Consider the following 23,289-nt stretch of genomic DNA (forward strand, 5'->3'; position numbering starts at 1 on the left):
CCTCAAAACAGCTGGCTTCAGAAACAGATGGCTGATGTCACGGATACTACGTCCATATTATATACAGTCTATGTGCTGAAGTGATGAATGCATTAGCAAGCTGATGAATTAGCCTGAGTATAGACTGTTTAACTTTGACAATTTAGACTTCAATTTCAGAGCACTTCTCACTGGGACTGTTGACAAAGTTGTGAACAGAAGTCCCGCTCCTTCTTGATTTTGATAGGAGAGTGAGGGAAAGGTGACATTGATAAGCATTGTTGTGTCCTGAAAGTCAAACTATTTTCAACTGAGAGCTGCTGTGTGTGCAGCAACAAAAAACAGCTGACACTAACATTGTTTTGGCTCTTAGGGTGCTGATATAATCAGAAAAATTAACTGCCAAATGGAAAAAGTCACACATGAGCTCCCTCTGGACAGGAAGTGAACAAATCTGTTGGTACTAGATTCACAAAGTAGTCATCTTTTGTATTGGGTGGATGATTGTAAAGGTTGGGTGATAATTAGACACTTAATTAGTTCTGCTCATGTGTGACTTTTGATAACTATGAAGGATATAATAATTAACTGTACATGTAGAGTGACCTAGACCAGCTTGTCATCATTAAAAAACATGTTAACCTTGATCAGAAGAACCATTTCCCAACTCTAGAAATCTCCTTTCAGTGTAGCAGTCTCTGTAAGGTCAGCCAAAAGGTTAATTTTGGATGTGATAGTCTCTAAACTGCTGCTGTCGCCTGTCAGACTACAGCTTGTACACATTATTTGCTCCACTTTCACAAAGTCAACACCCAACATATATTTTGCTCTCTTCACTGCCTGCAATCCATGGTCATTACAGAGAACTTTGCAGTGTTAAACGACCCATCTATTCATAAATCATCTGTTCATCCATTCATCTTGCACATCTATCCATCATTGATCCATCCCCTCTTGTTATCATCTGCCCCTCCCCTCCTTCCCAAACTCATCTCCCCTGGCCAACTCTCCCTTCTTTCGTCCAAATCTCAATCCCTCCATCACTGTATCGATCCACACACAGGCATTCATCTATCCTCTATGAATACATCTTTCCAACCATTTAGTCTTCCCTCCCTTCTTCCACCCTTCCTTTCTTCTACTTCCCTTGGCTCCTTACCCCAGTTGAAGGGCTTCTACAGCAAGACTTAACACGCTCCACCACCTCCGCTGTCCCTGCACGCACTCACACTTGCACACATGCACACATGCACACATGCACACACGCACACACACACACACACACACACACACGCACACACGCACACACACACACACACACACACACACACTCCCTACAGGATGCAGACGCAAAGACACACAGACATCGTTTTCACAGCTCCCTGAGCAACTCAAATGGCCCGGGAGAGACTGTGCAGAGAAGCGAAAGAGAGAATAAAAGAGAGAGCAAGCCCGGGGAGAGACACTGAGAGACAAGGAGAGAAAAATTACAAGGCAACAAGGGCAACAATGATACAGAGTGAGACATGTGACTGCTCTGAATAAAGCACCAAAAGGAAAAGAAAGATTGGGATAGAAGAAATTGGACATGGAGCAAATTTTAGTTGCTGTTTTTTTTAACATGTTTATGTAACTCTAGACAATACCAAACTTTATAGGCTATAAGAACACTTTTTTTTAGAAGAGGTTAGTTTGCTGATAATAAGACGACAGTAGATTCTGAGTAGACATTTGACTTTTCCATTACTGGTACCAAAATAAGAAATGCCTCGGACACTGCCTCAAATATCAGGAAGCACACGGGTCAATGCATCGCCCCATCCTCCACAAAAACTGAACCCGGATTTTGTTGTTTGAATCTTAAATTATTGTTTTTTTCCTATCCACAACAGTACCCTAAAAAACAGCAACAATGAGTTACATCTGCCCCCTTGCCATGTTTGTTTTAGAGCAATAGAGTAAAGCTATGCACTCTGGAGTCAGTCGCAAAATCACACATTTTAAAGATGATACTGTTTTGAAACCTACAGTTATGATAATTAAACATTGTTCCCTAATGAAAATGAATGCGGAAGGGGAGGTTGCGTGTACAGCCTAACACAGCGGGGGTTAGCTTTAGCTGATTTTGTTTGTTTGTTTTTCTTTTCACATATGGTATGATGGGGGTAAGCTTGCATAAAGGGGTTATTCCTATGTTAGAGCTAACTGTAGAGCCTTCTTGAAGGGTTGTGGGCCAAACTTGATAGAACAAGGGAGCTGCCCACTTGACAACCCCACTGTTGTGTTGGCTCTCATTAGCCGTGTAGTTCTATGGTCGGGGTGTGGATTCCACTGGTGACAAATAAGAGGAAACCTCTGATCTTAAAATATGAATTCAATGCTGAAGCGTTAAAAACTGCAGTTCATCATGCGTCCACTTGAGGCTGCTCTGCAGAAACACCGGACACCCCATACACACCAATTCAACAAAAAACACTGTGGTCATATGTATCTTTGTAACTAATTGGCAAAGCAATGGGGGTCAATGGGAACACGGTCATCACAGAGTGCTGATGTTCTCTGTTAGGACAGAAGTATCTTATCTAATAACTAAAAACTCACTAGTCCTACACAAATCTTCCAGAGAAACCGAGAGCTGAGCTGCAAATTTCATTACCTCAACTTTTTTATTATTTAAGATTCAAAATCTGGTAATAGATTAGTGCATTTTGATTTTGGTTTGCACCCTTGCTCATATTTGATACAGCATTCAAGCCAATACTGGAGGCAATAAGCAATACTTAGATCTGCACTGGTACAACTCTTCAAAAGGTTGCAAGGTGATGATACTTCAATTCTGTATTTTTTTTATTTCATAGTGAAGGTGTTGTAGGTGTTGACACATAATGCATTAGAATCAGTATGAAAAGGTGAAAATGGTATATGAGCATGTAAAAATTGAATTTAGTATTTACCTCCCGGCAGGATTACTGCAATGGAGTCCTGTTCAGGGCACCCAGCAATGCCCTGGACAGGCTCCAATACGTGCAGAACTCAGCTGCCAGGGTTCTCACTCACACCAAGCCCTGACAGCACATCACCCCCACTCTCATTTACCTCCACTGGCTCCCTGTTAAGTACCACATCACCTATAAACTCCTCCCCCTCACCTACAAATCCCTGCATGCCCTTGCCCCCCAATACCTGGCTGACCTCCTCCACCAACACACTCCATCCCGGAACCTAAGGTCTTCGGACCTGGGTCTCCTCTCCATCCCTCGGACTAAGCTGCAGACTTTTGGGGACAGAGAATTCAGTGTGGCAGCCCCTGCTCTGTGGAACTCTCTCCCTCCTGACATCCGCAGCACCCTAACCCTGGACACTTTGAAGAAAGCAATCAAAACACACTTTTTCCTCAAGGCCTTTCCCCGTTAGATATCCCCACCTACCCCCCAGACCCCCTACCTGACCCTGTGAAGCGACCTTGGGTTTCTTGAAAGGCTCTATATAAATACCAGTTATTATTATTATATTATTATTAGTATCGTTGGAAACAGCAAAAAGCAGCAAAATGAAACTGTATCACAGCTCTGTTCCTAAAAACCTTGTAATCAAATTTTCTTGTTTCTTAAGCTAACATCAAGTGATGAAAACCACAAGTCCTCTCCATGTTGTGCAACTTTCCCATTTCAACCATAAGACCCAACATAATGTCAGTGTCACCCTGAAAACAGAGATTGCTTATCTGACACCAGTCGTATCAGCATTTCATAATTATGTGTAATGAAGCTCGATGCATTGCTTTGCAGTCACTCACCATTATAATTCAAGCCCTCCTTTGATGTGGTAAGATCAAAACAAGTGTGCAGGCAGAATATCAGGATTCAACAACAATAGCAACAACTACATCAACAGGATATGAGCTCTCGGAGAACAATAGGGGAGTGTTTCACCTTGAGGGGTAAATAGCAACACAACGGGAAGTCAGCAACACAACAGTTTGAAGTCTATTGAAATAATACGAAAAGAAGAGCAAGTTTTGTCTGTGTTTTTGTGTGTGTCTGCCTGAGTGTAAACACTGAGGCAGCAGCATTTGGCCAACACGTTCTCAGCTCACCTATCAGCGCCGGTGGTGCACAAGGTCAGCTCCCAGCATCATCTGTACACATCTCTACTGCTCAGCAGGGACACACACACACACACGCATGCACGCCCATGGTATCACTCACTCAAATCCAGTACATGACCTTTGTTGCATGTCGTCGCCTCACTTTCCTTGCAATCTCAGCTGCTGAGTGTCAATGTGAAACCGGCGGCAATTTTCAAAGATGTGGTCAGGACACTGGGGTATGATGCAGGGAGATTGAAATTGGTCGCCAGATTGCTTCGAAGAAAACAAGCAATTTAAAGTGACTGGCTGCAGCAGAGTTGTCAGTGCCCTCCACAGCAGAAGTTCAAGATGAAAGATGCTAAAGTGTTTTTTGGATGCTGTGAAAACGTAGGTTTCTAAAAACACTTATGACATTCACTACGGAATGCTTTGAAGGATTTCAAACATTATGTGCAATTATTCAGAAAATCAGCATAAGTGTTTTATTTTTGATTAAGCTTTTCTTCTGTGTAGAGATCCCCCATGACGTTTGCCATATGTTACATTATCTTTTGATACATGGTCTCTTTGTTTCTTCCATACAGATGAAATAAGTGACACTGCTATAAAGAAATAACTTTCTGCGACTGAAACACAGACTCAAGGGAGGCTAATGGACAGTAATGACTTGTGATCAGATCCTACTAGATAAAGCCCCATTTATTTTCTTCCTAGATAGTAAAAAATGATAGTTGTAGCATAAGTACTTAACATTTGCGTGAGTAAATGTCAGTTTCTCAAGGGGAAAAACAGAATAATGTGAGATTTTAGCATCTCCAACGGTAAAAAACATCGAAGATGCTTTATATCAAAAGATGATGCATTTAGCTAAACCAATGGTAAGTTGTTCCAGTCCCCTTAGAAGACACGATTTGTTTCTCCTCTAAGCAGATACAGTAAAAGTTTAGCTTCAGACTTTAGCTTGTATATTTCATATTAAAGTCTTCCTAAGTGTCTGTTACTCCTGTTAGAAAGTGGCATCTGTTATACTAACGATTAACCAAATTGACTTTGTAACTCAGACAGAGTAACAAAGTCAGTTTGGTTTATCTATCAAAAATTGCTTGTGTTTAGTGTAACACTGTTGAAAAGATGTGGCATGTGAGAAATGGCTGCAAATATCAACAAGGGAAAATAATCACTCACTTTCTCTGCCCATTTTACCATTTGAGAGACACAGGAACTTTTAGACAGATGCCCCTCCCCTTTTGGGGGAGGGGCATCAGTCCAAAAAGGAGAGGGTTGGTGACAAAACCCACACAACTTGGACACATGAACTAAAATACGGGAAACAGACTGTAGCTGCCTGTCTGAAATTGCATAATATCATATTTTCAAACCTCATATGGTGTCACAATGAGAATGCAGTACTTTTGGACTGATAGTGTGCAAATTTGGGCATTTCAGAAATGCCTGCATGTATACTAGATTGGCCACAGTTTACAAGTATAAGATAGGACCTTACTGTACTCAGTCGCCCCAAAGTGCATTATGGTACTTCCCTCTAATTCTTCTTTGAATTATAAAACAGCCTAGCTCGGCGAGAATATTCAATATGCAGTTAAAAATCTATCCAAATTACTGTGTAGCCGTATACGTAACAATGCTCAGCAGGCATGCTATCTTGGGAATTGTAGCTAAAATTGGAAGTATGTGATTGAGGCTGTCGTGTGACCTTGAAAGAACGTGCAGTAGTATGTTTTTATAGGCATACTGACTGTTAAGTTAGTAGGCAGTATGCAATACATTGAGTTTGTAGTGGGCACTATGTTATCATGTGAATTTGGGAACAGCCGCTGTGTCCCAACTCAGTGGCTGCATCCTTTAAAAAGTGCATTTCAAGACTGTGCCACAGCTGCACATCTAAGGCTGTACCATTTCTAAGCCTCCTTCATATGCAGCCAACAAATGGGTCCTACTTTGTCTGGGCCACGAAGGATGCATGGTCAAACATACAGTATCCCGAAATTCATTGCTATTTCAAACAAGTAAACAGACTCTCAAAAAGCTGAGTGATACAATTTTAAATGTATATGCTCCTGGTTTCAACTCAATAGAACAGAAGCGATACAATATGAAATATAAAGAAGAATAGGACACTGAAAATATTGTTTATCCTTAGTAACGACAAGTTAAGTAACATGAAAAAAAAATTATGTTCTATGTTGAGTAATACTGAGGACTCACGTCATTAAAAAAAATGAGAAAAATATATTGATTTCATAATAAGCAGCCAGGGCTGCACAACAAATCATAATTTCATAGTTATCACACTATGAACATGCATGAGAAACACATAAGTTTAAATAAGCAAATAAGCATTTATGGCAAAAAATATTAAAAAGGTTATTTTATAACCCAGAGCAATGAACCCTCACCCAACATATCTATTGAATGGAGGTGTGGGTATAATGGCCATCCTTACACACAGTGGCAGTACATTCCATCAACACTATTTAAGAGTATACCTGTACAGTCATACTCAAAGTTCTGAAATATGCAGTAATAATTAGCATGTTTTGCTGTTGGATAACAGGGTTGTACAGTACAGTGTTATTCCAACTGTGGTCCATGCCAGCGATGTGATTTCACACGATGCTTGTCAGTATCACTGAGTCTACAGAACAAATAATCCAACTGTGTAAGAGTTCAATTTAAAGCCTCCACCGAGCTGTGGAAGAATATAGATTGCATCAGCTTTTCCAACTCAAGCAAAAAGATTTCACTTTTTACCATTTCCTCACTTCCACACATCCACAGCCTGTTTTATGATGAGTGTGAGTTGGGAGTTGATACAATACCACGGTTTTGTTCCCTTGATGCAAGCCTTAAAATGCCTTTACAAGACAGACCACATTCTACTGGGAGGAGAACTTATGATGTTTCCTTACAATGAAAGCATCTTGAGTGGAAAATTGCAGTTTATGAAAGAGCTTTCTGAAACAAACAAAAAAGGCAGAACAGTGGTGCCTGGTGGAGAAGCCTTTCAAGAGCAGACAACATTCAACACTTCCACTTTGCAACCAACAGTGGTGTTTACTGTATTTATTGTTGAGATGTTTTTTAATGGGTTTTGCCATTATTCAATGAACATACTGAGTCAGACCCTATACTGCTAGCATTTTGTTTAAAGGTGACATATTATGCTCTTTTTCATCAAAATATATTGGTCTAAGAGGTCCCCAAAACATGTCTTTTAAAGTTTATTGCTCAAAAAAACACTTTGAAATCCGATTTTGGCATGCCTGTAAACCCCTCTTTTTCAGCCCTGCTCAGAACAGGCTGTTTTCTGTGTCTGTGCCCTTAAATGAGAATGAGCTCTCTGACCACGCCCCCTCAGGAAGTGGATGTGGCCTCGGCTGTCCAGCACGTTGATCTAATGTTTACAAGTTGCATGCATAGACATGGCTGCTCACAGACTTGCATTACTTCAACCCTCTGAATTTGATCCAGAATCTGATCCTGACGGAGAGGCGCCTGCAGCAGGACCTTTCTGAACGATTGGTCACAGATTTAGTGTTTCTTGTTGTTTTATCTGTCAGTATGTCGACGTGTGTCTTGGTACACAGCTACGAACATGTAGCTATGTGGCTATGCTAACTAGCGCTAGCACTTTTCCATGAAAAATAAAAATCATCCACTAGATCTTCAAATCTGCAGACGTGGGGAGTAAAACCGACCTCTGTGTTTATTAAGACAGCCTACAACTAGCATGCCTCCCTCCTAAGCTCCTGTTAGGAAACACTAGATTATTTTGAAGATCATTTTGACTATGAGGTCTTGATCCCCAGTGAATGAATCATAGAGCAGGCTTTTTACACCCCCCTCCTCACTGACTTGAGACTTATATTTGAGTAAAGTAGCCAATTCTTGTCAAATTGTCTTCAATTATTGTATTTAAGACCCCTAGATTTAGATCTGTATGATATGTTTTGAAAAAGTTAATGATCCCAAGAGGATGATTTCTTTGGCATTTCTTCTACATCACCGACCTATGACAAAAATCAAAGCAAAAACTCCAGCTCAGTATCTTGTTTCTAGCCATCACTGGATCATTTGTATGACCATTTGATCTAAGTTCATGATGGGATGACTTATTTGTCATGTATAGGGATGGGTACCGAATTCGGTACTTTTATAGGTACCGACCGAATTCCGTCGGTACTACCGAGTACCGACTCACATAAAATCAAACGGTACCATGTTTCGGTACCTGAACGCATCCCTGTGACTGTGAGGGAGTGGAAGAATAGGTGATTTTCCATACTTTCGCCCTGTAATAAAGTCAGAGACTGGCCAGGTGGACGTCTTTGCTTTCTGCTCTCTGCTCTCTGCATCTGCGTGGGAGTGCGCCAAACGGAGCCTGCAGCTGACGGGCACGCGCACTCACCGCGAGGCAAAACTGCAGGAGGATTAAGTTTATTTTATACAGCCTGTGGTTGAGACTGACCCTCTCGCTCCGACTACCTAACCCCGTTTATAACTGTTCCTGTGTGCGTGAATGCCCGACAAGTAAGTTGTGTGTCCTGTTATTATGAAGAGACGGAGAACTGACTTTTTCCCGTCCGCAGGCATTCATATGCGTTACTTGATAAACTCCCGAAAGAGCAATTAGACGCCACGAGCACGTGTCAGCTAATATATCTAATCACCTATATAATCCTGTTTCTGTTAATTTCATGTTAAATTAAACAAATTTGAGATTTTATTTTTTAAATTAATATTTATTACTACATAAAAACACAAAAGTACCTAAAATTGGTACCGTTGAGTACCGGTACCGATTCCCAGGTACCGGTACTCAACGGTACCGTATAGGTTCAAATGTGAGAGGTACCCATCCCTAGTCATGTATTTTGCATAGACTGTATAAAATATGGACATAGTATCCGTGACGTCACACATTTGTTTCTGAGGCCCTGTTTTGAGGCCAATCAACGGTGGCAGCCATTGTGCTTCTGTCGAGCCAGTGTGACGTAAAGAGGCGGGCTTTGAGCCTCCTAGCCAACAGCTACATTGTTCAGCTGTGCCTCTCATTGGAAGACTCGTAATCTCAATATCTTCGAAATTGCCACGTTAGAAAAAAATTCACCCCCCTCACAGTGTGAGACGATCGAGAAATGAGCAATCCAGACTACACTCGTCTTTTGTACCAGGCTGTAAACATGTTTATTTCTGCTGTAAAGATCAGCTTTTTGCCATTCATCTGTATGTGAATTCCATTACTGCCGGAGCCAGCCTCAAGCGGATTGTCTCTATTCCAGGATCTGTAGCAGTTGTAGCATGCTGAACCATTAAGCTAAAATAGCATTACAGTAAAGTAGAGCCCAACCAATGTACTAGTAAGAGAATACTGTTGATCCATACTGGCCTGTTGTAAATAAACTGCTAGAGCTGTGTCTGATTTTTCAGTGATGTGTATTTCAACATGAGCGTATATTAAAACTTAAATTTAAACACAGCTTGGGGTGATACAGAAATTATGTTTCATGTTTCTCCAACAGATCCCTCTGTGGCTCCTTGGTTTGTAGTACTCTGCAGCATGCTAAGGAGAAAACACTTTCAGAATATCTCTGTCTCATTGCCTCGTGTGCATAATCCCCCATTTTATCAACAACTGTTTTTTTTCTGGACTCAGTTGCAAAATTGAGTATGTTTCAGGCTCTAGCCTTGCAGGTTGATTCATGCTCAAAGCCAAAAACAGCATGTCAGCGTTCTCACTGTGAGCACAAAAGTAAACTGGTTTTGGGATGCAGGTGATGGTAGCCAGTGTACCATATACCATAGAACTCAGGAAAAAGTTCCAGTCTAAACAGATGTAAAAAAAATAATAATTTAATTATAGATGCTAACAGGACACACAGGCACAGTAAGGACAGATTTAACTCTCTACTGGCCAAAGATCTTGAACATGACACTAAGAGCACAGAAAAGGGACTCAAATACCTTGAAACATTTATGTTGCACTATCTGAGACAAAGACAAAGGGAAAAGCTCTGTCACCTCCAGATGTTCTGTAAAACACCTTGTCATCATCAGCAGTATTAGTCCAACATCTAGGTCGAGTGGCCTTTATCGGCTTTCAGCTTTTGACCCTTGGACACATTCCAGCATGAAATGTCTCTTACTGCACATTTTCCATTGCAAAAGTTGGTGTTTATCCAAACCCTAATGTATTGATTGAAGTTGAAGTTCCTAGGGAGTGCAGAGTTATGTGCTGAAAGCTTTTGACAGACTTTTTTTGAATTATGTTTTTTTCCCCAGCACAACAAATATGGTGGCATATTTACGACTAAACAGTAGAAGAAGACCAAGACAGCTTTTCCCCCTTAACCAAAGTAATTTGTTTACTTTTTATCCAAACAACAACCCAGACACTCCAGATGTTAGAACTTGTTTTATTTTTGACAAATTCACTTAAATCAGACGTGACATAGGGGGAACATCTGGAATGGGCCTACGGTTATGTTCTGAGAGTTTAAAAGGAACATAGAGGCAAAGTGTTGCAAAGAAACTTGTGGATTTTCAGACACAGACACGCAATCTTGCCAAGTTTTAGACCCTCTGAGATCACTGTTTACCATACCATTCTGATAACAGACACAGTGTAGTACAGTGTGCCTCCAACCATATAACAAGTCAGCATTTGAAGATATAAGAATCTTGAGTGAAACTGCAAAGAAGTAAAGCAAAACATGAAAATCAATACTAGGAACTTAGAATGCAAGAAGTTCTTAAACTGTCTGTTTAGGTCTTAAAATAGAGGAAGCAGAAGATTCTGGCTAAGTAATTAAAAATATCTTATAGCTTGAACAGAGCTGACCTATTTATCTGACCAAAGCACACCACCTTAAAATAAACTGAACGTCTCCCAGTGGGGTTGTCAATAGCACTGTAATTGTTTGGGTAGAGTTAAGCCACTGCAGGTATAATTCCTGCATAAGTAACATTATCTCAGCACCAATGTAAGAAACTACTGCAATGTTACCACTGTTTTTTCAACAGGTTGATTGATCTATTGTTTGACCATCTGTACCTTATTAGCTTCCACAGATAAAATTAATCAATAAGGCTTGCAAAGAGGATACCTATAATGAATTGGTTGTTAGCGTGTTGCTGCAGTATACTTTTAAGAGTAAGAGTCTTACTTTTTTGTCATGATTGAGGAGGTAACAAACTATGTGTTTATCTGCTGCATCACAACTAGCTATCTCTAAGCTGAAAACATCAAGTCAGACATTAGCTTAAAGCATTGGATGCAATTAAAAACATCTTTTTAGAACTGTCTTGAAGCATTTTTGTGTGAAACTGAATCCCAAAGAAGTTAAAATGTGGTGAAGGCCTGATTCACAAAAGGATCGTGCAGCTTTTGCGCCTGCTAATATACTTTCTAATTTACAAACCACACAAAAAAGTAAAATGCCCCAAAAACTGCACCATAGAACAATTTCATATCCAGATCTCCAATAGCTGTAGCCAAAGCAGTCGAGACAGTTCCATGCTGAAACAGGGTGAAAACAATCGTAAGCATGGGGGGGGGGGGGTGCTTTAAATGGCCATAATCCATTCTGAATGAATTCCCCCTTCAGTTTCTTTAGCTTTTGTTTCAGTGTCAGCATTTGCATAAACAACTCAGCTGCAGCAGTTAAAAGTCAGCTGGTAACACTTGTAATTACAATAGACTAAACCTGCCAATGTTAGAATACTAAAATCTTATTTCTTTCCTTCAGTGACCCATTTATCAGAAATAAGTTGACATTATGACATAATCAAACAACTACATCATCAATTAACTGCTTTATGAGAGCAGAAAGCATGCTCAATTTTAGAAAGGAGTTGTTAACAACAAATAATCAAGCATCAAAAATGTTAAAATGTGTGGGTTCAACAGATAAAAGGTTTATAAATTCAACAGTGATTCTGAAAAAGCCATCACTTTTGAAAACATAATATTTTACTGATAGTTGACACACACAAGAAAAGTACAATACCCCCTTTTCACAGGAAACAACCTTCACATTAAAGCTGGGGTTGGTAGTCTCGGAAAACTAGCATGAATTTGAATGTAGCATTTCCTCATGACTCCGTCTAACCCCTCCCCCCTTCCCCTCAGAGCTCCTCCAAAACGACGCCCCACTCACATGCACGAGCGCCGCTGATTCATGATCATATGATCGTGACTGGTTCAAAACCAGTCCTCACCAAAACATTATCATAGGGAAAGCTAAAAACACAAACAAACATGGCTGCTGTTAGTACACAACTGTCATGCTAGCATTATCCAGCTGTACTGGTGACACGATATCAGGAGAAAAGTTATTATACATATAAAACTGTAACAGCTCTACTGTTTGTTAAACCTGTTCAGTGTAGATGTTCTTAATTCCTACAGTGTTGACAGTTAGTGAAGGCATCAGGAGAGGTGTAGAGTGTGCGAGCGGGAGAGAGGAGAGACAAGAGGAGAAGTTTTTCATTCATTCAAACATTGATTGTTGCTTTGTTGGTTGGCGTGTTCACGGTCGACAGTGATCGATTATTAAGGATCAACGTGTTCACGAATCGGCTCGTCATCCCTACAGCATCCGAACGGACGCTACAGTACATCTACATTTTCTGTAGGACTTACTAAATGTCATTAATTATTTTGCTTGTCAGAGCCCCTTGGTGAGAGCTTTTTAGACTCTGATCCGGACTACAGTCCTGAGCAAAGAACCTCATCAGGTCAGAGGGGACAGGCCCGAGGTCGAGCCAGAGGGGCAGTAAATAGAGTCAGGGGAAGCAGAACGGCAGGAGACGGGGACGGGGAGTGCACGCTGGGGAAATGTACGTGCAGGAGGGGGGCAGAACAACAGGACGGGATTTGATTGGTTTAAAATTTTGGGACCCAAAAACAGTGATTGGTTGGTGTTTTCCCAGGTTTACTCCGGCTGTAGATAGCTGCTTTTTTCACTCTTTTTTAAGAACACATTATGTATTGATTGCCATTGGGACATAGAGATAATTTTAACCAGTATAACAAAAAGTGTATCTAAAACTGACTACCAACTCCAGCTTTAAAAATGCAGCTTGATCTCGCATGTTCAAATCGGGTTTGGCACAATGAAAAAATACTTGAGGACCAGCGGGTGATAGTGTGTTTTGTTCTCAGACTATTCAAGCACAGTAAATGAAGTCATTGGCCAAGGTGTAGTGGTTGTATTCCTCCATACAGAAAAAAAAGATGAGAGAGGAGGTAAGGGCGGATAGTGAAAGGAAAATCTTAGGAGACATCCAGAGACCGAGCAAAATAAAAAAAACTGAGACCTAGAGGGAAAAGAGACTGACAAATTAGAGACTGCAAAAAAGCAAAAGCAACAGTGCACCCATGGACTCAGAGCTGAGGTGGTGTGTGGCCCTTGTTGAAAGCGGAGACGTACATAAAAGATAGCAAAGCTTTTTTATCTCACTGAGTTGTGGCGATGAGGAAGGAGGTCTGAAGATTATGTTTGTTGGCAGAGAGCAGGAGCTCAGTTCACTTTCAATCAAAGCATCTGCAAAGTGGATTTGCTTCAAATTGATGAAAAACCAACAGCATGATGCATACCCAGCATATTTCTGAACCACTGTGACTGAATATCTCTAGCAGAATTATAACAGAGGTGCGCTAGACTTGGACTGAGAGGGAGGGTGTGAAAACTGCAACACCTGGTTTTAAATAGAAACTTTCGGTTTTCTCTTCATTTTGGATTATTTTTGTGAATAATTACAGTCAAAATTAACTTTCAGGTGTTGTTCCAGAAAAATCCAACATGTCGGCCTTGATATAATTCCTTTTTTTTTTTTTCTTCTTCAAAATTCATCCAAGACATAATAACCTCTGGGTCTAGATGACGGCACCGTCACTGGTTTGCAATCAGGTAACACACACAGCTCACATGCACAGATACAGTTTCTGCATTCATGTCACAGCTTCCAAGTGGTAAATTATTCATCATGTTCCTCCACGGTGGAAATGTCACAGGAATGTACTGCCACAGACAGACAAACACTGCGTCTCACGCTGCCTATAGCAGCTGTATATGTCTAAATTTGTTACAGTGCACAGTCTTCACTTGTTCAATGTGTTTTCTTTGATAGAAGATATTTGTTTCAGGAGATTTCCCAAAAGGGGCTAAGCACTACCCACAAAAACAAACTCTACCTTGTCCCCTTGTCTCTTATTTTGAAAGGTCAATTATAAATCAGTTTTATTGGTTCATGAATTATTATCTCACTGTGTGAACTACACTGAATCACAAAGCTCTTGTTCTTCTCTATTTACTCTGCTCAATTAAGTGGCACCCCAACAACATAATTAATGTTCCACCAACATAAACACCCACCAACCGTCTGCACACACGCTGAACCAGCCAATGAAGCGAGGCCATCCCGTTACCTATCACGCCATTGGATGATTTCATCATCTTGGTGACAGCAGCTGGTGGGAGTGTAGACTGATATAGCAACAAGGACCTCAACCATCACCACAGAAAGTGAGTCACCAGTGGCATATGTGTATCCATGTGTGCGTGTGTGTATATGTACTGTATGTGTGTGTGGAAAACGGTGTTGGTACAAACACCATCTGATCTGTTATGATCTTTTTGCTCTGTTGTGTTTTGTTCTATCAGACTTAATGATCTTCATCTCTGTTCTGCTTACAGCATTGTGACTCATTTTGCAGTTTGCATGTGTTTTATTCCCCATTCAACACCGTATGTTGCTGTCTGAAAGCTCTATATGATTCTCCAGTGGTTGCTTGGCAACTTCAAATGATGACCACACTCCAGGCAGTGATATTGCCGAAATAAAGTCGGGCAAACATCCTGTTGAACTGAAATCTGTCATTTTCTAACATGTCTAAATGAACTGATTAAACAATCTTGATAGAACTGAGAATGGGTCAATATAGGATTTGATTGCATAATCAGTTTTCACAAGTGACTGGAAAAGCTATCAAGCTTGTAACATACAGTTCTTTATTTATTACTTATTTATCTATCTACCTGCTATCTACGCTGGAGGACCTCATGAACTACTGTATTGACCGTAATCTAAGACTTATTTCTTTCCCTTGAAATACATCTGAAAAGTTGGATCTTCTCATATTTGGGGTCTAGACTTCAGAATAACAATATTCACGATAATGGACTGTGCAAGTTATCTATAAACCCCTACTTACAACTTCAGTGCCACAGGGATAAAAGATGGAGAGGCACAGTGATTGTATGGAATAAACTGGCTCAAAAGTAGTCCAAGTCATTGAACAACTGAGGCAAAGTTATGATGTCGACTTTAAGATAATGATCATCAATCTACCAAAGACATTAAACAACATCCAAGTGGCTAAGGAACCTGGTGCCACAATGTATAATTTCAAAAGTTCATTTTTTTCATTTTGATGATCACCTGGCAATTTTCCTGTCTTGCAGATTTTTTGTCTAAACAAGTGTGACGAGAAATATTTATTCCCTTCTCTGGAAGTCATGTATTAGAGGGCGATTATGTTGGTTTTGGACAGTGTCAAGCTGACTGCACTCCTGTTACTCAAGTGTATGCTTAGCTAACAAAGATAGTTTTTGCCGATCGTCTAATTAAAATCTGAGCAAGAAAGCAAATAGGGTGTTTTGGAATTTTAAACTTTTAATTTAAACATTATATTTCATACACTTTATTAGCCATTGATCAACATTTGCCTGCCAACCAACATGATCAGTAAAATGTTCAAAACAACATTAATTCAGACATTTTTAAACAACATCCTAAACTATTCATCTTTAGGAGCACATGTTTCAAAAGTCTGTTAAAAATGTTGATAATCTGCAAACATCAACTCCTTTTAGCAGATTAGAGAGATCTCACTGCGAGCAGACATGTTGAATTAAAAAGCTATAAATATACTTGATCCTGAATGTAAGAAACAAATCAGATCATAAAAACACTTTGACCAATCCTCCAGCTGATGTTTCCACATTTTCGTACAGTTGCATTTTTTTTCTATTTCATTATTAGTCTAGACCAGGGGTGTCTCTCATTTCAGTTCAGGGGCCACGTACAGCCCAAGTTGATCTGAAGTGGGCCAGACCAGTAAAATCACAATATAATAACCCTACCATTAACAACGACTCCAAATTTGTCCCTTTCCCTTTATTTTAGCGCAAAAAAAAGTACAAGTACATTCTAAAAATTTTCACATTTAATGAACTATCTTTATTCAAAAACAGCTGTTGTATTTTTCGCCATGATGAGTCTCATAGTGGGGTCAAATGTTATATTCTTTAAGCACTAAAACCTGCTAAAACACACCAAGCACAGAGGTTTCTCCATCACCTGACACAGTAGTGAAGGAGCGCACCTATGACGCACATGTATGGTAAGCACATGCACGATATGAGGCTCCTTTCGAAAATAGTGGATCCACCGCTTCAACGTATACGTAAACTTTAGTGCTGATTGGATCTTGAAGTTCTCTAGAAAGTCTATGAAATTCAACCAGATTATGCAAACTGCAATATTATTTTTCCCCCTTGTTGAGAAAAAGGCTTGGAGCGCCGTTCAGGTGCACTCCGTCAGCCGTTTGATTGTATGTGCCCCCCAGAGGACAAATTTGAAATAGCAGTTACTTTTATTGAAGAATTGAAGTAAATATCTTCTCTGGAATTTTTCACTTTGCAAAGTCATTCCGTGGGCGGGATTGGAACCTCTGGTGGGCCGGTTTTGGCCTGCGGGCCGTATGTTTGACACCCCGGTCTAGACTTTCAGTCTATTTGTCAGACAAAATAAGCGGCTTAAGAATGTGCCTTTGGACTTTAAGAAGCTATAATGCAAGTATTGTTCTGACATTTAATGGGTCATTTAACTTTTTATTTAAGTGTTCCAAGTTAATTGATTATGAAAAAGCTGACTTAACTGACACTTGTTTTCAGAATTTCAAAAGGTGGGACAAATACAAAAAAAAAAATAGCATTTAAGTCCCCATAGGTTGTTTATGCTTAAATGAAGAGAAGCCAATAGCTTTTGCACCAAGGCAAAAAAAACCAACTTCACTTTCTAATTTGGTCCTCCGACACTTCAAAAAACTGCTGACCATAAAGGTGGCTAATAAGGCGAGTGCACAGGAACACACGCTACATTTACTCTAATTTGGATCACACACCGGCAGTTATTCACCTGGAGGGACTGATCACCTGACACACGATGACGTCATCTGTGAGGTAGACATATCTTCAGTGTGGCTCATCGATCTCTGCTCGGCTACAGTGACATCACTGATCTTACCAATTAACCTAGCTAATGAAGCAGGAGGAAAAACTGCTGTTAAGAGTAACAAAAGACATCAGTTCCACTACATAAGACACACTGACCACCAACAGCATTGTTTTCCCACTCTGCCAGGAGGTCAACTATTAGGTGGGAGCTCACATAGCAAAAACAATTAGCTTCAGCGGGGGGTTAGCAGCAGAGAGGCATGCTGTGAAAAAGGGCTGTCTTTTAATTTGTGGTCAATTAGGTTGCTTTGAACAGAGAGGATTGTGGGCAGAGTTATTTCCTGTGGGTAGCCCTCACTTAAATGTCTATTTTATTGTCTTTATCCTTACACCCCATGGAGAACTAGTATGTTTTATTTCTACATTTTGGAGCATTTTGTCTAACTATGACAAAGCAAACTGTGCATAACCAAACAGTAGCATGTACAGCAGTGTTAGTCCTCCAGCTCAGCTAGTGGTGGTATCAGCTGGCTACGCTATTACAACAGTTAGCAGAGCAAAACATGTTGTTGACTAAGGCATAGCATTAGTTCCACCGCATTAGACACAATGACTATCACTGTGACAGCATCTCATTCACAAGCACACACACAAACTTGCACACTCTCCCTCTATGGAAACACACAGCATCCTCGTTTATAGCACAATGGCGTGTTTCACATATGTAAAACATGTGGCAATTTAATCGGCATGCTTACATGTCTGATGTTGCCTTTGTGTTGCCATGTGCAATTTCATAGCTCAGTACAGCTTTTACAACCACGCAGTCCCACAGCAATGTCTGTGCACATTAGTAGGCTATCCCATGATAAATTAGAGTTATTTTACCATATTAGGCCCTTTTGTTACAGATCCCAACATATACATATGAACACACAGGTTGGTAACAGTGCCCCATTCAACATAACAATGGGTCTTCAGTCTGCATATGCTAACTGTACATGACTCCATGAGCTGAGAATGATACAGCTTAGGCGTTTATTCTGCATCCGTGCACATACATCAACAATGTCCCATTCTACATCACCGTGCATCCTTAGATCCCATATAAGACAGAGAAAAAAATCACAACATTGCTTTTCATGACTCTATAGAATACAGGATTCATTTTGCTGTGAGCATTTCCACTTTGCCCAAAAATATCCCTTCCCTGTTTTTCTGCTAGAGATTCTGATTTCCATCGTTTCCCAGCTGAGCAGCCAGAGACTTCGGCCTTGACTTATTTCAGCCAGTCCAGCTGCTTACAGGTACTTTGTTAAGATGTAATGCTTCTTTGGTTACAGGTATGGAATGAGGGACTTAGTAATGAAAGACATTCAAACAAAATAAAAAAACAGTTTGACAGCTGCTAAAAAATTATGGTGAAGAGCCTCATATCGATTTTTGTCACCCAGCTGTGTGATCTTGCTGTAGTGAGTGTTTTGGCACCTTTCAGCTCATTGTGTTGGTTTTCCGGCACACAACACAACTGTTTCTTACAGCTCTTATCAGCAACTGTGCAAGCATCCTGCATCCAGCTTACAAATGTAACATGGAATTTTGTTAACCGTCAAAGGTCTCTCTCTAGAAATGGTGGAGACAAAAAAAATTAGCAGAAGGGTTGATATTTGACTTTAATTCTTAAAACTACAAGAAGAACAACTCAAAATGGATGCTTATGTCGATATGCTACTGTAAAACAGTTTTCGCCAGCAGTTTTTTCTATTTTTAGTTTTTGCCCTTTGCTCTAACTATTATACCTGCAGATTAATCAGGTGGGCATGAGCTCTGGCCAAGCGGCAACCTCGGGTCTCAAACTATGAAGCCCATGCGCAAGTGTTATAAACTGCAATACATCGAGAATCCTCTTGAGGCTGGCTGCAGACACACTGGAAACCACATACACACCAATTCAAAAAAGATGATCTTTGCAGCATTAATAAACATGTTTACAGCCTGGTTAAAAAACGGCTTGGCTCTACATAGCTAATCTCTCTATCGGCACACACGGGGGTGACTTTTTTTCTAACACGGCGGTTCGGAAGATATTAAGATTATGAGTTTTTGCCCAAATAAGGACATGACTGACTTGACTCCCGGACGGGAACACATAGCTGTTGGCTAGGACGCTCAAACTCTGCCTCTTTACCTCACACTATGCCTGGTTGAGTTCCGCATTTCTAATATGGCTGCCGCCGTCGACTGGCTTCAAAACAGCGCTCAGGAACAGATCGGTGACATCACGCCATGGTTATACATCCATATTTTATACAGTCTATGGTTCTGGTCCAAATCTTCTTGCCCTGGCCCTGCCTTCCCAGTCCACCCCATCTTTCTTCAGACGCTTGCCTCTGTTTTCTCTGCTCCTTCACAATAATGAGGGAGTTTGGGTAGGCAGGGTTTGCAGCCTGACCTAGCAGGGTATCCTGGCGTCGCCAGACCAATGCACCTTTGTGAATGAGTCTTGATTCCTTTTTCCAGGGACTTTTAGGATCACTTGCATGCGGAAGTGCCTCTGGAAGCAATTGGACAGACCTATGACCAATCAGAGTAACACAATGTGTGACGTAGCACAAAGCAGCAGGCTAGCAAAGCTAGTTGGTAAATCAAACTCTGCCAAATCCTGTTGGCAGTACAGCAAACACAACTTTCTTACCAACAAACGCTGTGAGTGCGATTGTATGTTCTTGTTTTAATGAAAGTACGTCCTCCAATTTGAGACGGCCACAATGGTGGATTCAACAGACCTCCCTGCGGCAGAAGCTGCCATCTTAAGACTGAAGAAGCTCTCCTGTGCCATCACCTTATAGAACAGAATATCAGATCGGTGGGTAATGTTTCAGAATGAGAGGTTCTAGACCCAGCCGCCAGCAAAAATGAATATGAGCTGGCTGATGGGACTGGTAACCAGTAGGCTTGTGGCAGGGGTGAGCTCTGGCCCAAACAGGGTTCTCACCTTAGTGTTGTCTTTATTGCCCTCCAACATCTCTCTATTTTCTCTTTCCTTTTCTCTTGCGGATTTGATAGTTGGTGGGAGCTAGCATGGAAGGGAGTGGTTCTGGGATGTTCTGAGCCACCCTGAGGTGTTACAGGCCAGGACGATTCTCTGGAGGGAGGTTTCCACCTGATAAACATGGTGATGTGTTTGCTCTTGCTGCCAGCTAGTCTCAAGATTGGGTGTGGGGGTCATTATGGGCCACTAAGAACGTGTGGTAGGCTTATAATTCAGTAGGGCGAAAGCACCGAGATGAGGGGGTGCTTATCCTTTTTATTTGGGGTCCTTTTATTTACATTTTACCACATTTAAATAAAAAACCTGATGCTTTGGCCCAGTGGGAGATCACAAGAGGGGGCACACCTTATTAACTTTGTAAGCCATATGTTGTGGTAGTAGATTGCCTGCCACCTCAGATATATTAAAACAATGGTAAGCAATGAGATGACAACTTATTTGAGTGTCTCTTGTGGAAGAAGAAAAAACTACTGCAGCCATTCTACAAATGTCTTAACCTTGCAGGGGATCAGCTACATTTAGCCATTTTAAATGGGACCAAGTGACTCACCTTTACCCACCTCATATCAGAGTTTTAGATGGGATTTTCCTCTTTGAAGTCAGTGACTCACAGGATAAAACTGGTGAAATCACTTTTTTTCCCCTACTCACACATCATCATGTGTACTCACACATTACACACACCCCTCTCTCCCCATTGTCTTTCCTGGCACTGGTTCTCATTGACACAGATGGTGATGATGAGAGGATGAGATACAAAGACAGACAGACACAGGAGGAAAGCAGCAGTTGATGCCTCCCTCCCTTCATCAGTATATTTTTCCCCATAAATATCTTGTACCTGTCCCTAACATCTATCCATGTGCCATTCAGCAATCCATCCATCCCTCCTTTAACTCCACTGCCTCAATTTATCACCCTCAACCTCCACCAATCCATCAGCGCTCCATATGGGCTCATAGTACCATCTTCAAGCCCCCACAAACATCCATTCATCCTTTCAATATGCCTATTTGTCAATCTGTCCCTCAAACCAGATCTTACCTTGTATCATGACCTTTTACTCACCTATCAACTTCTGTTATGTGACTTTAAAGTCATCCATCTTTTTTCCCCTCAGCCTTTACTTCCATCCATTCATCAATTTATAGCCACCAAAGTAAGATCTGTGTTTTTCGGATTCCCAGTGATGACATGTTTTAGTTTAAGCTTGAAAGTAACCCTCTCTTTCTACATATTGATCATCCCATTTACCCACTCCCGCACAGGATCAATAGTAATCCGAACACTTACCAGCTGCATGCCACATATGAAGGCCAAGGTGCACCTGCCACTACAGCACCCCATGGTGTCCTCCACCCTCTCTCCAGTGATCCACGTGGTGAAGAACTTAAACTCTTGGTTAAAACTCCCCAAATCTCCAGCTGGACCTTGGAAATCCAAGTAGCCCCCAGAGGGCCCGTCTGGCTGGACGGAAGCCCAGGTGGAGCAGCTTGCTGCTCGGCCTCAGAGAACAGAGAGCAGCCCCTGTACTCAGTGGAGCTCAGGAGAATAAAAGGCTTCTACTTGGTTCAAAAACAGAAGTCGCTCAGAGGTAAACAGCCGGAAATTTGGTCCCATGGATTTCCAACAAACGGGGTCAGGGATCAAACGAACACGAGGTCAGGGGTCGAAGATGGAAGCTGGTGCTTGGGGGAGATTTAAGTCCACAGTCTTGATGTATCCAGAAAGCTTGGTTCAGTAGAAAAACCTTTTCACAGCATGTATTTCTAAGTAGTTTGGTAAATCAGGAGGTGAGGTGCATTTTGATTGACAGGCAACAGGAGTAATTCAGATTTCTCATCATGTGGCTCTCTGCAGATTTGTCCAGATAATCTCCTACTGGACTAGAAAGTCCGGAAGAGAATCACATCAATTGGTTGCATCCTTTTTAGCACGGTTCAGTAGCCACTTACAAAACACTGAAAAACTGAAACAGTAGAGAAAGAGCTGATGGGATTAAAAGGATAGATTCCCCCAGATTAACTGCCTTTTTGTTGAATAATCCAAGCATGTGGAATTGGGGTGATTGAACCCGCCTAATTTGTTTCTGGGTGGAGAAAACAAGTGCAAGTGGTCCCTGCCTCCTCCTTTCATACACCAGCTCCTCTCTCCTCTCTCTCCTCTCAGGGGAAGTAGCGGGCATGTAGCGGCAACATCCTTCAGAGGTTCAATCGCAGCAGAAAAACAAAACACAGCGTTTTCACCTCCAAACCCGCGGTGTAAATCCAGTGTCTGTGCCTTTCTTGATTTGTTTGTGTTTCATCCACTTGAGTAAAATTGTTGCTGATGTTGAGACGTGTCAACAGTGGTTGGAAGTCCGCTCCGATCAGCTCCACAACATAACCTCCTCCTCCGGTACCGAAAATAAATCTCTACAACCTTAAAAAATGAATCGGACTGAAAAACATGTCCACGTTTCACACAGAGAGGGTACCACGTCAAATATCAGGTCCAAGTAAGTCAACCAACGGGACATACAAGGGGCGATATCAGTGGAATAAACAGCCAAGTTTAGTTTGCCGTCTCGGGGTTGTCTTCAAGGGATGAGGAGGGGAGACAATGGGAACCGGGATGGACCAACGGACCGAGAGAGACAGCCGAGAGGAGCGTCTCTCGCCCGCCATCTGTCAAGTCAAACACCGCGCAACAACAAGCGCATCCGGCGCAGGATTTCAAAATAAAAGCACGCACATGTCTTACGTGGGAATAGTGCAAAATCTGAGCAGTATTCTACATGTTTTGTGTCTTTGATACACTGGGACGCTTTTAAAATCCAAACTTTTCAATTTTGGGAATTGAGTTTGGCTGACTCCAAGCAACTTTTCAGATCTTACAATTGAAAGCAGGGTTTGCACCAAGCT

The 23,289-nt window shown here is 41.3% G+C and overlaps 1 protein-coding gene across 2 annotated transcripts in view; it reads right to left on the reverse strand.

The window, feature by feature from the left end:
* The window catches only part of nkain2 (sodium/potassium transporting ATPase interacting 2), a 117,329-nt gene extending 94,261 nt beyond the window's left edge, over nt 1-23,068 (reverse strand). Inside the window, exon 1 of one of the 2 annotated variants that reach the window (XM_034698863.1) lies at nt 21,680-23,068. In XM_034698863.1, the coding sequence (XP_034554754.1) occupies nt 21,680-21,733 (54 nt within the window). In that variant the 5' untranslated portion in view covers nt 21,734-23,068. The remainder of the gene's footprint in view (nt 1-21,679) is intronic. The other variant, XM_034698864.1, reaches the window with a different exon arrangement.
* Between the last annotated feature and the right edge of the window lie 221 nt (nt 23,069-23,289).

This window comes from Notolabrus celidotus, chromosome 13, assembly GCF_009762535.1.
Source record: "Notolabrus celidotus isolate fNotCel1 chromosome 13, fNotCel1.pri, whole genome shotgun sequence".
Lineage (NCBI taxonomy): Eukaryota > Metazoa > Chordata > Actinopteri > Labriformes > Labridae > Notolabrus > Notolabrus celidotus.